This window comes from Apaloderma vittatum, unplaced genomic scaffold (assembly GCF_000703405.1).
Source record: "Apaloderma vittatum isolate BGI_N311 unplaced genomic scaffold, ASM70340v1 scaffold14006, whole genome shotgun sequence".
In the NCBI taxonomy this organism is placed as follows: domain Eukaryota; kingdom Metazoa; phylum Chordata; class Aves; order Trogoniformes; family Trogonidae; genus Apaloderma; species Apaloderma vittatum.
In genome coordinates this window covers 49479-67706 of record NW_009723505.1, presented here as the reverse complement: position 1 = coordinate 67706, position 18228 = coordinate 49479, and the positions used below count along the sequence as shown (strand labels likewise).

Sequence of the window (18228 nt, the reverse complement as noted above, 5' to 3'; positions counted from 1 at the left end):
GGAGCGATGTCCACGTCGTGGCAGAAGCAGAGCTGCGGGCTCTGGCAGCCGCAGGGGACCCAACACCAGATCAGCAGCACAGAGCAGATGGCGAGGGCAGGGCAGCGAGGAAGGAGCCCGGCGTCCTGCTCTCCCCTGCTGCCCTGCGGGCTCACTGGCTGCATAATTATTCCTGCGGAGCCAATAAAGCTCGTGGTGTTCATTGTCCTCCAGCTAACAGAGCTCAGACCTGAAGGACTGACCTCTCACACCAATTCTGACTGAATTAAAAATCCCTTCCAGAAAAATCCTTCTAATGAATGGTTCATATTATCTCCTCTTCCCCATGTCTGTTTTCTGTCCATTTTGTTCAAAACTAAGTACCCTGTCTTGGGGAATAGGAAAAAAAAAAGAAAAAAGAAGTAGTAAAAATCAGGTCATATCTTATACTCACTCCAGCTGAAAAATCCTTAATCAGCAATATTTTTCAAGAAAACTGAGAGAAAACCATCATGAGCCAATACATACAAATTTCCTATTTACTTTTGATCATGTGGATAGTTTAAAAACTGTTGATGGCGAGATTTGCATTTATGTCACAGAAGAATTCAAAAGTGCGCAAACATTTTCCAAGAGCAGTTAAAGGCTCCAGTAAAATGCCTTTAGTTTATTAGAATAAGGGAAGAAAAAATAATAACATGCCTCAAGGATACCACAGTCAGAGCACAACAGTCCCTGGGATCCTCTTAGCAAAAGGATGGTTTAGGTTGCTTAGCAAGCTGAGTTACAGAATCGTGTTCTGCAACACTTAGTAAAATTTATACCGAGAGATACGCATGCACACACTCATAGGCACTCTCCTTGCTGTTAATCAGGAAACTAGGACTACATCTATTAAATCAGAAAGCATCGGCTGTACGTTCACCGGGGAAAAGGTGTGTCTTTTGGCTTGGAGCAGCGAATGCTCTGGTTATTAGCCTTGCTTATTTTTCCCTATTCAGTTTGAATTCAGAGCTAAGCAAATCTCCAGGAGCAGGCCTGCAATTCCAGCTCCGCGTGCTAATCGATTTGCCGCAGCCTGAGAAGCCCCAAACACAAGCTGGAATAGCCCTCAGCTCTCATGGCTTGGCTTTGCACCTCCCCACACATGCAGAACTACCTGAGCCAATTCTGAAAATCTGGATGGATCAGATCCAACTTTTTTTCCTCCTCAACTCCTTTAGACATACTTTTACTACACACATTTGTGTGCCAATATCTTTTGCCATCCTTAGCAGACCTGAGGGTGGATGGGAGTCATTATCCTCTGCACATGAGCAAATCTATCGCTCCTTCTCTTACTGTCCCTTACAGAGACCTTTGACTGACACTGGCAGCCCAGTCAAAAGACACAACGAGGAAGTCTGTGACAACCTCTTGCACTCGGTCTGGGCAACATGGATTCATTTCTTTAACACTAAATCTCCATCAAGATGCACATACTACATACAAAGAAGAATCATCGCTGGTTCAGTTCCACGGTGCAATTTCAGGGACAAAAATGAAGGAAATCTCATTGTGCTGGATGATCACACTATTTCTTTGCCTTTACCTACACGTGGGGCGAGCTCTTCCTAAAGAAAAGTGTAAGTATGAACTGTGTCGTAACTCACCTGTTACTAAGTGAAAACAGCCTTTTGATCAGAGGCCAGTAAGAGCTGAGATGGGAAGGGAAGAAGTGGTTTCAGGCAGACGAGAAGAGGTGGAACTTGCAACCAGGTGTTGTGGAATACACCAATGGCCCTCAGATGCTCAAGGTGTCTCGCACTGCTGAACTCAGGGGAGCATTCACATCCACTGCGAGCTAGTGCAGGTAGGATGATGTGAGCAAATATACTACATGTAATGCCACTCACAGCTGAAGACTAAGGACCCTGGTGCACCAGAATAAGCAAGACATTTCCCCGTTACAAATGAGGAGAATACATGTATTTGATTATTCTATGTGAGTAAAGAAATAGGACATTTACTTAGAGTCCACACATTGAGGTAAATGCTTGCTCAGAACACGTTCAGCGTAACCTCCTCCCTCTCAGAGCAGGAGGGACTCCCATTCACACTGGTAGGATTTCTACTCAAGCACCAAACGAGAACGAGAAGCTTAGTTTCATGTGACAATCCAAACTAGCAATGGAAATAGCTTGACCTGTCTCAGCTCCTGATATTCAGCCTAATTTCCCTTGCTCATTTTCAGCCCATTTATTCCTAGATAAACCCTCGGGTGCTACAGTGAACAATCCTCTTCTGTCTTGGGATTCAGAGAGAAAAGGGAACATGTCACTCTGTATGACAGAAAGAACTGCCAAAATAAAGATGCTAGTGAGGACTGAATTTTTAGCATACGTCTCTTTCGGGGTGTGAATAGCACCAGGAGTCAGTAATAGGGGCCACGTACTTCTAGGTCACCAGGTCAGATCTGACTGCATATTTCAATAATTTTGACAGCCTGCCATCTGTGACACAAGTAGCAGGTGTTCATGTGGATCTTGGTCAATACATGTCTACTAGCAAGGCTTGTGTTTCTAGAAAATCAACGATTTTCAGCAACCAGCAGTGCAACTCTGGAACCTGCTTCTGGACTTGGAGCCTGAAAGGGAAAATAGACTCACCATGGCTTCAGCCAGTATTTGTACAACAACAAAATGCCAATGAACAACACAGCACCAAAGCCTTGCTGGATGGCAGGAGGGAGTAGGACAGCTCCTCCTGAACCCAAAGCTGAGGGAAAGCAACGGCAAAACATCCACCAAAGTCTGCAAGACGACGGTCTCTTCTGCTGCCTCCCCTTGTGCCACATATGCCTCGGGGAACGAATTGGAGCCCACGCTGATGGCAACCAGCTCAGTCTCAACGCTTGCACAACAGATCCGATCAAGACTCCAGCCGCTGAGATCGGACTGCTTTAATAACTACAGGAATTGGGATTCACAGTGTTCCAGACAGGACCCTTTTCACTCATATTCTGTGGCCCACAGATCTAAGTAAACATAAATTAATAAGCATAGAGTTTCTGAATAACATCTCAGAAAGTCTTCTGAATATTTTATCATAAGTACTTAGATACACACATTCATGGAAGTTTGGCTTATTCATTCTAGCGAATGATAAAATCCTTAAGGGATACCTGAGGACTAATTGGTTTTGTCTGTGTTGGTGTCTACTCATATCATGAATCAGGCAATGCTGAATTTTCGTCTTAGACTAAGAGCTCCCTAAAGATAGAGAACTAGACTGTGTTGTCTGGCAGTGTAAGTGACTTGGGTTCAGAAGTTCTTCAGCCCATACATTATTACTAACGTTCCTTGCATGACACACGGCTGCCGGAGAGGAATAATCTCATGCAAACATCCTAAATCGGAGTAGTCTGCGAAAGAAATGAGGAGTGCAGCTGGGATTTAATCTTCACCCTGAGGAATCTATCGGGGGCAGGCGATTTCGTGCAAAGATCCTGCCTGCACAATTCCTCTGCTAGGGCTTGCGATCCAGATCTGTCCTCTCGGTATCAGAACGAGAGATTTATGCAAGGCCTGCCAAATGTCAGCAGTTAACAAGAAGGCTCAAGAAAAAGATGCAAACCAGACCCAGTTTTATTGCTACAGCTTTATGCAGCAGGGACGGAAGATGGGACTCGCCTCTCCCGTATTAGCAGCAGCTGCTGCAGAGCCTTTTGCAGGAGGCAGGGGACACAACACACTCGCACCCATCCACGGCTCTTCCATTGCTTCGGGGCTAGATCCCAGCTTCACAGGAGAGCATGGAACTGCTTTGTTCTGGGCTTACTTCAATGCTGTTCTTCAGTATCCAAAAGTACGGCCAATGACAACGTCTCAGAAGGACAAGGAGTTTCTGACATCCTACTCCTTGGCGTGTGGAATATCGCAAACCGATTTGCTTGCTTTGTAACCTTGAACCTCATGTCTCAGGGTGTAAGTTAACTATCTCCAGGGCTCTAGAGGGAATATTTTTCCCTCTGATCTTTCAGCAATGTAGGTGTAACTAGATATTACTATCTCCTGGAAACATTCACCTTCTTGAGCCCCAGTTGTAGCCGTGTGAGGCATTTGTACATTTTGGTACGACCCTTGTTCTATGTCACATTGACACGATTTCATTAATGTAATCAATAGAGCTACACTGTCCTGGCAGGGTTTGGTCCACCGCGAGCACTGGCACTTCAGCAACAAATTTTTTACTAGCTTGTTTCCAAACACCAGTTTAAAATCAGTGCAGCAGCAGCTCTAGAGTTGGTTGGTTTCTCCAGTGCAACTTGTATGGATGCATCTCAGGCAGCTTTTTATTCACAGTGCAGTAGCAGGGGCTGCTTAATCAACTACTTTGGGACCAAAGCTGACGAAGTCTCAGCCTTTAACATGTTGTGAGCTTAGTCATCCTGCTGCTGCCCTTGCTCAGTGCAAGTCATCTACACTGAAATGGCAACTTCTTCTCTGGACAGGAGAGGTGGGCTGACCTCCCAGGCATCTACATCAGCTTTGCAAACAGAAAGATGAACTTCACGCATCACCTGCCACATGAAATCCTTCTCAAAGCAAAGACTGCTAGAGGGGACCATTTTATTATGACTAGAAATTCTTTTGGAAGCACAGTCACAAATGCCCTGACATATGAAAAATGTATGTAATTTCATCGGATGAGACAGCTAACACTCAGATGGAAAAGGAGCACTTTGTCTGGGCTAGGTAAAAGCCAATGAATAGCATATGCGTGACTTCTTCCTCTGCTTGAAGATTTCAAAGTCCAGGAGAGATCATTGCATGTTAATACGGGTAAAAACACATTCAGTTCCCTGCTTGTTGACCAGAATATCTAGATTTATGTGGAACTGAAGCGTACAAGCTTTCCCGCCTGAACAGCACCTTACTCTGCTTATTTGGTGATGCCAGCTGATGGGTGACAGAATGGGGGATTTAGCTAATTAAGACATGGCAATACATCAGCTGGAGAAACAGCAGAAGGAACTCCATACCCCAGAAAAAACCTTCATGCTGAAGTACAACTGAACATGCCTGATGAATTTCTGGTTACGCCAGAGTATCAGCCACTCAGCCAATCGCAAAAAAAAAATTGCTCCTACATCTCTTTGTGTACTTACTGAACAACTCACAGGCTTTGGAATACAAGACAGCACCAGAGAAGAAAAGTTCAGTATGTGCAGAAGAAATCAGCTTTTGCAGGTCACTTCTTAAAAGCAGGAATAAATGCAGACAGACACCACTGGCCAAGCAAGGTGTAGAAAGCAGAAGATGGGCACTGGGCTGTTGGTGATGAAACGGCCTCTTTTCCAGAAACACACCTACTTACTGTACACCGTGGTGAGAAAGAAGCTCAAGAACAAACAGCAAAAGTGTACAACGTTGGCAAAGTCTAATTCAGACTATTGTATTCAAAATATCTGAACACAACTTCATCCAGAGTTTCAAATTCTGTTTTCTCATTTGGTTTATTAACAACATGAGGCAGAAATTGTCATAGTGTTTATAAAGCAGCCAGGTCTCCCAGGAATCCAGACTTATTTAGGACACTGGATATAAGTAAGAGTTTAAAAAAAGAGAAAGAATCTACCAAAACAACTAGTTTCCAACATGATCCGCAGATCAGGCTGAATTCAATCCTGCATGTGTATGTTTTATATATATTGTACAGCTCAGCACAGCAGTTGTAATCATGAAAGCAAGCGCTGAATTTGTTCCACTGCAGTATTTGTTTAATGCACTGAATTCTTTAACCTATAACAATTTCCTACATGAAAGCTCAGAAGGTAAATCTCTATTGTGACTCTGCCACGACTCATTTTTGGTCAACAATTGGAAACCCCTTTGAGTTCTGGGGTGTCCATCAGGAGGTGATGATACGCTCCAAGGAGGGAAGGAGCTTGAGTACAGACAGACAGGACACAAAACATTAGAAATATGTGCAAGATCAAGTTAAACGAACTACTTAAACACGAGATGCTAATTCAGCCATTTCAAAGGGGTCGTATTTCTACAGACAACCCAACATAAAAAGGAAACAAAATTTCCTTAAAAACATCACCTCACTGCTGTTTCGATTGCTACATTTATTCAAACACACCCCATCCAGCTCTCAATTAGCTGCTTTCTCGCTCCAAACGCGGCAGGTCTGCAGTGCATAGAAATGTAATTATTTGCACACCACTATCATCGCCACGACTGCCTGTACTTCTAAAGCATCTTGATTACTCTACTGATGAGCACCATGGAAATGCCTATAAATAAAATAATCATCTCCCCTCATTATGTTACAGTTCATGGACTGAGGAAGGATGATTTTCCTTTGTACGTTCCTTTTGTAAATTTTATCATTTCACAACAGAGGGAGGAACGTGCCTCTGATGACACTCAAAGAGACAGACTGTCAGGATTCTTGTCAGAATTTCAGCTTTGAGCAGCTTGCGTTTTTGCATGAATATTTTCTCCTGAAAATCAAGTACCGTTTGTCAGAATTAGGCGTTCAAGAATCTCTTTCTAATGTCAGAATCAGACATGCAAAACCCTCTAACATCACGTTGGAAGGTCAAATTTTATGGAGCAGTATGTCACGAAAATCCAAACCGCAAACCCTGCGCCCACAGCAGAACATTCTAGCTCTAGCTTCAACACAAAGAACACACAGAGGTGGAAGATTTAAAATAAACCCAGATTTTAAAAACTAACAACCATTGAAGGAAACTTTCCAATAAAACCAAAACCATGGTGAACCAGGTTTGCTCTTCAGAAAGCTTCAACAGTAATTGATGCCACAAACAAATATCAAATATTCCACTGTCATAAAATCATAAAATCTCACTCTTTTCAATAACTGCAACACTGTGTGTGCATTCGGATACAGTGAAACGCCCAGGGGCGTGTCTAACACACAATGAAATATCACGTTTCATAAAATGGTGAATTATAAAGCCAGGAAAACACATTAAATATGGTATCTTTACTCAAGACTTGACTGAAATCACATTTCTGCAACAAAATCTGATGGTGAGGCGGTCAGGTCGCCCGAGTCAAACCAGCACTAGATTAAGGCACCAGCCACCGTACAACTGTCAGAGCCCGACAGAAGGAAAACAAGGTTGCCTTTTATTTTTTTGCTTCAAGAAGAGTCACGTGTGATGTAGTGTCTTCTCTGGACAACAGTTTGTAATAAGAATTGCTGAATTACATTGATCTTTGTGCCCCCTGCTCAGCTGTAGCCCCATGCAAGGCAGCCACTCCAACAAAACAGATTGGAGCCTACCCCAAAGCAGCACTGCTCAAGGAAATCTGTGTTTCGAGAGCAAGCAGCATTTCCCCCCAAAGAGGGCAGATTTAGGTTAGACAGTAGGAAGAAGTTCTTCACTGTGAGGGTGGCAAGGCACTGGCACAGGTTGCCCAGAGAAGCTGGGGAAACATCCTCCCTGGAAGTGTTCGAGGCCAGGCTGGACGTGCCTTGGAGAGCCCTGGTCTGGTGGGAGGTGTCTCTGCCCTGGCAGGGGGGTTGGAACGAGATAATTTTCAAAATCCCTTCCAACCCAAACCATTCCATGATATCCCCACTTAGGAATTAACACAATTTCACAGGCTAGGCCAGTCTCCAGGCCACAAGCTCTGTTCAGTTTATGGCCTGATTGGGTCTTCTTCTCCAGTCAGAGGTGGAAGGGGAAGCACCACCTCCTCCTGTAAGTAGCTAAAAGGTGGAGAAGGGAACAGACAGTGTAAGCTCCCGGAGCATTCCTATTTCTGCACACTATCCAAAGCAGCAGCTCACCTCCAAAATGCTGGCTGTTCTCAAAGAACTGAGTGAATTTATATGTTCAGATTAAGATCCTCATTCACTATGAGAGTGAGCTGTGAGAGTAACAGGACTGTGCCAGCAGGAGCAGACACCTGCTTTCAGGCTAGATACATCTATTACACCCTTCATAAAGCCACTGTGAATCCAAAAGCATGGTCCTGTGCCCATGTGCCGTTTCCTCAGTGAGGACGGATCATTTGACTCTCTCCTTCCTCCAGCCACTTCCAAGGTTTCCAGTATATCACTCCCTGTATCACTGCCTGCTTACAGCATGCTGCTATATCCACGGACAGCCTGGATGGAAAGTCACCCACTCATGTATAAACTACACATCTTATGAAGAAAAAGTGCTGAGTGGAGACAGTTGGAAAGAAAAACTTTGACAGGGACATGAGATTTTTGCAGATCTGAAGCTAGAAGCAACCACTGCTGCGAAGATTGGGAAAAAGCAAGAATATCAGACAGGTTAGGGTGACATACTACTTCTAGCTCCCAGACACTGCACCTGGACTGAGCCTACATTTGGGGTTGGAAGGATGAACATTTTCATACGTAAAGTCTGAATGCTTGTTGGATACATTGTCTAGGGTTGGCATGGTATTTCAAGAGCCAGTATTTGAATAATTTTCTCCAGAGATAGGAAATAGCATCAATCCCTAGAATAGCCAACATCCAACCCCCCCTCAAGACCTGTGCTGCCTCAGTCCAGAATCTGGAGCAAGAAAAAGTGACAGAAATAAGATCATCCCTCAGCTATAGAAGACAGAGAACTGTTACATCAAGCTCAGAATTGTCCCTGAAAAATCTAGCTCTTCCCAGTCCCTAAAGTTATCCTCCACATTCCTGTAAGGGTTTTCATAGATGGAGCAATACGAAATGTCTTACTGCTGTGTAGCTGCTAACAAGAGACAGATGTTCCCTTCAGTTCCAGGAAAATGTAGACATGAAGCACATTATGATGACCCACTATAAGTTTTCAACCCAAACCTCTTTCTGCATCTTCTCGCTTCATGAATTTAGTCAAGAAAACGCAACACAGTTCCAGGCTTTTTGTGCTAATTACTGAGCTAGCCAAAAGAGCACCTTTGGATCAATTACTTTATCTTAGCAAGCCTTCATCTGAGGGCGAAGGAAGTCAAGCAACACATTTTCACTTAGTGAATCCAAAGCTCAAGAGTTCTTGCAGTTACTTCGGAGCCAAATCAACTGGTGGCTGTGAGCCGATCTCCCCATGTTACTTATTTAGCGAGTCCGGGAGACACGCACTGCACGCTGGCGTGCAGGACGGAGCATCTGTTTCACTCAGACGGCTGGCTACATTCTTTACTTGATATTAATATCATCAGTGAAAATTTAGTAACTTAACCACTGGCACGAGGAGTTTGACTTCTAAGAGAACAGATGGCAGCCATCATCTCAGGTTAATTTTAAGCTTCAAAAATGGTTCTGAGTCAGCAAAGACTCAAGACAAGAGCAAGAAAAAGACACATCTGTAAAATCTCCTACCTGTTTCCCATCCAAGGTATACAGCTTTTTGACCACTCCCGTCTCCAGTTTTATAGCTTCGGTGATATCAGTGAGAACTTGCTCAAACGAATGGGCAGTCTTCTTGTTCAAGAGCACGCGGACTGCCTTGCGGGGCTTCACGCCGCTGCGGATGATGGTGACCAACTTGGGGCGCACAAAATCTTTGTTCTCCTTTGCCTGGGCGCTGTTGCTGCTGGCCAGAGACTGAGGTGCTTTCTGGTTGGCAGATGTCTTCACGTTGACAGACCAGTTGGGATTGACATTCTTGGTGTACTCCACCTTCTTGAAGAAGTTGTCAGATGAGCAGACGTAACTCTCCCCTTTTGAAAGAAAGGAACAGCAGTCTAATTCTACAGTTATTACACCATGACACTGCCGACAAACAGACACCATACATTTCCCGACATTAACCACGAAAATCATTAAGAAATTTTTGCATTAGCACTTCCCTGACTGAAATAGTTTGTTATTCTAATTTTATATTTACACTTATTTAAAATATGTCTAGTATTTCCCCAAAGTAAGCAAGTCATCCATACATACATCAGCAAATACATAGTACCACTCAGTCACATAAACCAGGGGTTGAAAAAGAGTTCTAAAAGTAATAAGATACCTGAAGATGCAACTCAACTGTCTAAAAGCTCCTAAACACCAAATTCATTCAATCACCTGAAATACTGTGCAACATTTTGTAAAATTTACCACCTTCATCTTTACAGACCTAGCTGCTACTTCAGTCTGCCATCCCCTGCCGGGAAGATACCAACCTTCATCCACAAAGGATCTCATGTCATGCCTTAAAAATAATGAAAATCTGGTACGGAATATTCTCTACCAAAAGTAGCTTTGATAAATCTAGCAGGTATAACAAATATGCTTTGTTAAAGTGTCAGCGGTTTATTAGAGCACAGACCTAGTAGCAGCTGAGATAAAACACTACACCAAATACCACTGCTTGCTTTCAGATGGCTGGTACCAACCAAAAATCTATTAAATCCAACTTCAGACATGGCAAAGAAGGGTTACACAGTCTTGTCAGTAATTCACAAAAAAGCCCTTCCCTGCCCCAGCCAAAATTAGTTTCAGGCTTTGTCTGTAATTTAGAGGATCCTATCAATCTAAGGTTTTAAAAGCACCTTAAAGGATTTGTAAGATCTTCTTTTGGGCCTGCAAATCTGATGGATGCTGGAAGAGCTATTACTAGAATGAGACTGTAAAACAGTACCCCTAAGGGAATGTGGCTGTCTAGTCTGAAATGACTCAGGCTGCTGAGCACTTGAGGATGCACTGAAAAAAAGTCAGTTGTTGCTAGAGGAAGAAGTTTTTTCTCACCATTAGATAAAATTTTAATAGGAACTGAAGGTATAACATGGGTGCCTGTAAGATCTTCTGGAGTTTGGTGGTTTATTGGGCTGATCTTACAGAATGAAGTTCTTCCAACATTATGATAGGTTTGAAATCAAAATATACATTTAACTATTTTGAATAAGAAAAACATACAAACAGAATGGCTGCACTTCCTTATCTGTTCTTTACTGCCAACTCCAGGGCCTGGACATGTTTGAAAAACCTACCCGACATCTGAGTCTGGCTTTCCATTACAGGATCTCTAGGGCAGGATTTGACATCCAACTGACATAGGTGTAAATATGGATTTCCAAACAGCCCACTGATTTCCACTGACTGTGGTGTTCATACAGTCATCCTTCTACTGAAGAATTTCATTTTTGATGGAGGCGCTGAGACCATCCCTTCATAGAACATACGGTGAGAGCACTAACAAGTACACAATAAACAGAATAAACGCTCTGCATAGTATTTACATCCTTACTACTGCTCAGTGTTTGACGTCACAAGCAGTCAGAGAAAAGAAGTACGATGCTAATGAACTTTTTTTTTAAGCCCAGCTTTGTCCCCAGTTTGTCAGAAAGCAACGTGTACTCGTGGTGCTTACATCACCGACAGCAGCTTTTCTCCAACTCCCTAGTTGCACGAAATGACCAAAAATGGTTTAATCAGCAGGAGGTGGGTATTCTGTTTCCCCTTCTGAAGACAGAACAGAAACACACAAGGCAGAAGAGAGCTAACAAGATTCCTGATGGATCCTCTCAGTCAGGCATGTTGTCAGACAGCCTACCCCAGACTAACACACTGATCCCATCAGGAGGTTCTGTTGGCTTGAACAAACAATAAAAATCTACATTTGAGGCATGTCTGCTGTCAGCAAAACCCCTCAATAACCTGAAGCTTCTTGAACCTGACTCAACAGAAGCATAAAAATACCCCACAGAGTACCGTACATTATGAAAGAATTCCCATTGGAGATATTGTTTTCCAGAACCATTGAATACTTTAAATCTTCCTGATTAATAAGTGATAAGTTGTGGTTTATTCATCCGCTTCAGCCAAGCAACACCTGGGGCGGAGGGGGCCTCGGCTTCTCTCTGGTTTCACAGTGGAGTGTGAAGTGCAGCGAGGGGAGTTTGAAATGCTCCCGGGGAATCAGTCCTCTGAAGCACCTGAGCACCACCCTCAACACCACAAGCCCTGGGTGGCAGAGCCTTTAAAAGCACGCTCAGCAGAACAGGAGCATCGTCCTTCAAGAAAAAGGGATTTCTGTGTTGAAACATAACACTAAGAGTAAGCGATTCAAATCCTGTTCTCACCCCTGTGGAAGCTCCTGACCCCACCTGCCCCTCTGCTTCCCTACAGGAGAAGATGAAGTACCAGGATCTGTCGGTGAAGGGTTGCAAGGCTTGACTGTCATCGGCATTGATGTGGTGCTTTCGGAGAGAAGATGCCACAATGAAAGAGCGTGTATTTGCACTGCATTCTGTAAACACAAGAGGTGTTGGAGTGTGTCTTTCCATTAATAATTTTCCTGTTTTAAAGTAAGCAGAAGAGATCTGTTTGGTAGAGTTTGCTCTTAGTTCCAGCTGAATCGTTTGAAATTTGTCCCTGCACACCAGAGCTGTCTGGTGTACTCAGAAGAGCGGAAAGTGAAGGCAACACTTTTATCCTAGGCTTTGTTTCCACGAATCTGTTATTAGGTAGTTGTGCTCGTATATACACTGGCCTTTCAAATTCTGCTCACAATCACAAGCGGAAAACCTAACCTGTCCTTTCTCACCTTGTTTCATTTAATTCAAGCCCTGGCAAATATTTTATTGGATTCTAAAACTGGACAGAAATTTGCTTGGAGTGACACTTCAGAGTAGCAGTTCAGGAATAGCAGCTCTTCTCAGCATCATTTGTACAGTTATAGCAGCATAGCTCCAGGGAAGAGGCGCTTTTCTTCCCTTTTTCCCTGACATAAAGATGTAACCCAAAGCTTTAACTTAATTTAAAAATCACTTTGACTGATTTCTTCCCAAACTCAGTTTATGGCCCTCAAATAGTAGCAAAATTATCATTTAAGTTCCTTGGTGAGGCACATCTCTTTTGGCATTTGCCAGCCAGCAACATGAGTTATTTCACTTCCCACAGCTGAGTTTTACTCAAATCTTACCATGAGGTGGTAGCAGGATTGGGCAAGCGTGGGCTGAAGACCTGTGAACTTCCCCTCTTTGAGCATACATACTGTGGCCAGGAGATCGCAGAAGAGAGAAATCTGAGGGCAAACGTGCTAACGCAGAAAAAGGAGTTTCTTGGTTCCTCTGCTACATCTATCTACGCTAAGCTTATAATGAGAATCATAGCAACATTCAGGTTGGAAAAGACCCTTGGGATCATTGAGTCCAACCTGTAAGATGTTGAGGTGTACAACTGTGCCAAGCAAAGAAATAACACAGTTTCAGAAGACGTGCACAGCATAACAGAAATAAAGGGGAGGGAGTGGATATGAGATCTTGTGAAAGGCCAGAGAACCACTTCCAAGAAGTATATTGCTCCCCAGCCCTAAGCATAAAAGTCTGTGCACAAATATTTTCAGGAACACGTCTTCAGGCGGCAAGCAGCTGTGTACACGTGCAGAAATCCAACTGTGAGCCGTGAGAAGGTATGATGAGCCACCCTCTCATTCCTTCCAAACAAAACCTCAGATGGGAGCCCCAAAGATGCACACGTGCACTGGGGGTGGGAAGCCTCATCCTAACAAGATCCATTCTGCTGCTGAACACCAACGGTGCTAAGGACAGATTTTTTTTTTAATTTATTTTTTTTAAGTCCAGTGCCAGGTCAGTGAAAGACACCCTTTCTACGCTGCGAAGACAAAGCCCTGCAGGATGATGCACACGTATCACAGAATCATAGAACAGTTCAGGTTGGAAAAGACCCTTGGGATCACCGAGTCCAACCATTAACCCTACACTACAAGTCCACCCCTAAACCATGTCAGAGTGCTCCAGAGGTGCCATAATTTCTATCATGCCACTAAACCAGCCAAGGCATTAATTTATTTATTCCTTCTATCCTGCCCTTCGCAATAGATGGCCTGACTGTAGACATTTGACCTTAAGTCACGATCAGCATATTTGCCGTTTGAAGCCACGGCTTGCATTGCACTTTGAATTACTTTGGCTACAAGTGCATTACACATTACTGTTCTACCAATTTGATAGAAGCACAAGGCGATTATTCAGCTCCTAAAGAAGGGATGAACTCAGCAAAGATAAAGTCTGCCTCAGAGAAGGTTTCTGAGAGAGACTCTAAGCTCAAGACGAGCGCTAATCCTTCAACCCTCTTACAGCAGCTCCTTGTGACAATACTCAAAATGACAGGCTGCGCTTTCAGAAAAAGTTATCCTTTCTCAGCATGCACCAGCAAGTTTTCAAGCATAATGAACTGTGGGCAGAAGTCTTGCAAGAAGAATCAGGAGAGCTGGATTGAGGCCATTTTGAGAGTGTAACTGCTAACAGTTATTCCAAAAACAGTCTCCGAGGGCTGCAGTCAATTATTTTGGTTGTTAGCTCTGCTGTCACAAAGTTGAGATTGTACTACTGAGCCCAGCTTTCATGTTTCATGGGATTTACTATGACTTCAATAGGAATTAAGTGGATTTGACACCTTGTGGAGTTCATTACATATAGTGTTAAAGTAGGTCTTTAGTTTCAAATGCATGAACTTCCTGCTACTTTATGCATTAAAAAGGATCTTCCTCTGCCTCAAGACCTACTCCACCAGGGCAAAAAGAACTCTGGAAGAGCATCCTTCCTTTGGCTCTTCCACACGGAGCTCTTGCATGACAGAGAAGCACCTTTTTTTCTGTTGAAAAAGTGAAAGAAATGCGATTACCAAATCGCCTTCAAAACCACATGATGCTACTAAAGAATTTCTGGGACCACACCAGTCCTAGTGGGTCAGCCAAGATGAGCAAGCAACTACAACAGAACTACGAGGGTAAGTTTTGTTATGTAGGATGTAATTAGCCAAGCTGTTGGGACAACAGCAACAGAGAACAAAAATGCCAAAATTTCAGTATTGGACTACATGAATTTCAGTTTTCCAGACAAACTGGAACACACACACATTGGGTGGAGATTTCAATAACCTCCTACAAAGCCCAGAGTCCCAGCACACACCAGGCTCCGCACAGCTCAAGGGTGGAGCCCTTCATATGATTACTTTAAACACTCCTGGACAAGATTTTGGAAAAAAGATTCCTCAGTACATGACAGGATACAAAGAGCTTGGAAACACTTTCTGGAATATCTCACACGGCCCAAGAACATTTGCAGTGAAAACTCACAAAGTGAAAGAAAATCCTGTTCAGCTTTTTCTTGTGTTTAATCTGAGGCAAGAACAAATTTCAGACAAGTAACCCAGCACAGGACAATGGCATAAATCCACCCTCGAATGAGCCCTCTGAGCATAAGGCAAGGGGGGCCATGCCAGCGGGAGGTGAGGAAGAACCCAGCGGGCAGCAAAGAGCACCTCTGTGACACAGTCCTGTGGGCTTCCAAAACGTGAGGCATTAGAGTTCCGTACAGGAAAGGATCAAGAGGCGCATCCTGACTGGCAGCGAGGAGGGACGTGAGCCAAGAGCGAGGCTTCGCTTGGTCCATCTTGGACAGACCAGGAAGTAAAACATCTGTCCAGAAGCTTATGAGACCAACCCTGAATGCTGCAGAACAGACTAGCAAGTCTATGTCTGGAGACCACAAGAGTTAGTTCCAAGTCCTATTTAACCAGCAGCACACAAAGTGGTTTTTGTTCACCTGAAATGTCTGTCTCAAGGCTATTGTTATCGTGCACTATCATTCTCTCCCCTCCAGAAATACATTCAAACTACACCATATAAGCACATTTTAAAATCACGCAGAAGTACTCAAGTACTCAGAACATGGCATGAAATACTATCACTAATTCACCAGTTTTTGCAATCGAACTACTAAGATGAGCCTCTCTGATGACTTCATTTCCTAGGTTCTACTTGTTTATTAGAAATTACAATAAATTAGTAACGTTACAGCAACTAGAACTGGTTTAGTTACCCTCAGTCTCCAACCAGAAAGCTAATTTATATGGCAAACATATATTGTTTGTGCATGTACTGTTCTCATATGTAACAGTGCAATTACTCTGAAGCCCTGTCTTGCCGTGCAGGTACCTGGCGCAGTTACACAAACACCCAAGCCAATTGCAGAGTTTACAACTGGTTACAACTGGGGCATTAATCAAAAGCAACATCTTTCCCAGATTGCTTTCCTACAACAGATGTGTAGGCCACCCCTAGACATACAGGAATATTGTTAGCATTAAGTGGTCAACAGCAGCATGCAGATCTACTTTTGCTTTTTCAAACACTGGATCCCTTTGTTTTCACTCTGCTCAAATTGTGTTTTCCTAGCTGATGCTCCGCTAAGGTCCGAGCCACACAGACAATCCTATGTTTGGTTTAGTGCCACTACTTCAGCGCAGTTTCCAAATACCATTTTGGAAGAATAAAGCCAGAACTCAAATGCCAGCACCTCCTGCCTGTTCCTTAACCAGTAAAAAATATTTTCAAGAATTAGGTACCTTCTTACCTGCAGCAAACCTCAGTGTAAAGCAGGCATAATAGCTAAAGGTCTCTTAACTTCATTGATAAAAAGCAGCAAGAATGTGAAAGGAGGAAGAGTATAGAAAGAGAATAAAGAACTGCACCTTCTCCTGTGGAGTTATTCCTGAAGATTTACATAAAATCTAAGACAAGTGGGACTGAGAGCTGCCACTAGAGAAAGTCTATGGCCATATTAAAGAGAACAGAATGAAACATGGCAGAATCTCTAAAATTAAGGGAGGCCACACCTCCGTTTGACAGCTGCAAATGGGCTGAGAATAACTCCACTAGGACTGCATCATCTCTCTGAAAGGCAGCAATTTCTTCCCAGCAGAACTCCTCTATGGAAACCATTATTTATTCTCTGCGCTTGTCCCCACAAAGTATTTTGGGGAAATGAATATCCCACTTGACAGATGAGGAATTCTAGGGAGAGATGCTTTAGTCAAGGTCACACAATGACTCACTGCCGAGGCTGCCCCTGCGATTCAGTGCCTCACACACCCACACCCATTGTCTTGTAAAGGCAAAAAGCCTTGGGGATTTTCTGTAGTTACCAAATCAGCCAGGTCATCTGCTGGGAGAAAAACATCAAGGAACAGAGAAGAGTAACTCCCGTCTTACAACAGAGTAACCAGGCTATTCCAGGTCCAAACAAAGAACAAAATACCCAAATTGCTCGGCAAAGAGACAAGCAGGGTGTCTGCGGTCTGTGCACCCCACTTGGCCACACTGCCAGCAGAGTTTGCCCATGGCCGTGCCAAGGGGGCAGGACTGGCCAGGGAGCATTTTCATCCTGGGGGTCCTCCTGACGCTCCCCAGGAAAGGCAGAGGCAGCCCCCCAGGCACAGACAAGGCTGGCAGCTGAGCTCCACAGGAGCAAGCCTGCCCTCAGGCCACCCTCTCTGGACAGAGTTTTGGTTCATCCTTCCTCACACAGTCCCAGGGACACTCCGAGGAACAGGCACATCAGCACCCTCTCAGGATAGAGGGGTACACTCAGACCCGCCCTGAGCATCCCCCGCACACTCAGACCTGGGGCTGCCTTCTCACGCTCACCCACAGACTGACCACAGCACCCCATCCCACCACACACAGTCCCCGCAGAAACACCCCCCAAATACACTCCCTTACAGCCCCCCCATCTGAACATCTCGATACACCTCCCTTCCACACAGATCCTGCGTGAACCACATTCAGACGCGGCACGTTAACTCCTCTCCGTACACGTCGCTGCGCAAGAACCCCCCCAGCGCTCCCCCTGCACACGCAGCCCAACACACCTCCACGCTCTCCCTAACGCAAATGCCAATGCACCCCCTGGACATGAACCCCCCTCAAAGGAATCCCAACATCTCTTCTGCAGTTAGCCCTCCTTACATCTTCCTCCACACGTATCAAACCCCAAATTTCACCAAGTACAACCCCCCAAAACCTCTCTTCTCCATACGCACACCTTGTTTGTTACCCCTCCCCAACCACAGTGTGGGAACTCCCCTCTCACCCCTCCACACACTCCCCAAACCCTGCAAAAACCCCCGAAACCCCCCTTCCACACACCCACCATACACCCACTGCCCGACACCCCACTCCACACACCCCCAAATCCCTGCACAGCCCTGACCACACCCCTGATCACACACATCGTGCCCGAACCCCTGAAAACACCCCCGTACACAGCGCATAAATCCCTTCCACCCCCATTACACAACCCCCCTGCACCCATCTGGGACCATCCCCCCACCAAGCCCAGACAGATGTGGGGACGCCCTCAGCGAGCCCCCCGGAAGCGATGGACACAGCCGTGTCTAGCCAAGAGTAAGACACACCCCTCCAGCTCCACATCTGCACCCGAGCAAGTGTGTTGGGGGACACCCTAGGGAGGTCAGCCCCCACAC

At 44.6% G+C, this 18228-nt stretch overlaps 1 protein-coding gene across 1 annotated transcript in view; it reads right to left on the bottom strand.

Annotated features, from left to right (window-relative positions):
* Positions 1-18228, bottom strand: part of DCX (doublecortin) — a 66396-nt gene that overhangs the window by 45870 nt on the left and 2298 nt on the right. Inside the window, exon 3 of the mRNA XM_009872151.1 lies at positions 9328-9668. Within this exon, the coding sequence (XP_009870453.1) occupies positions 9328-9668 (341 nt within the window). The remainder of the gene's footprint in view (positions 1-9327; positions 9669-18228) is intronic.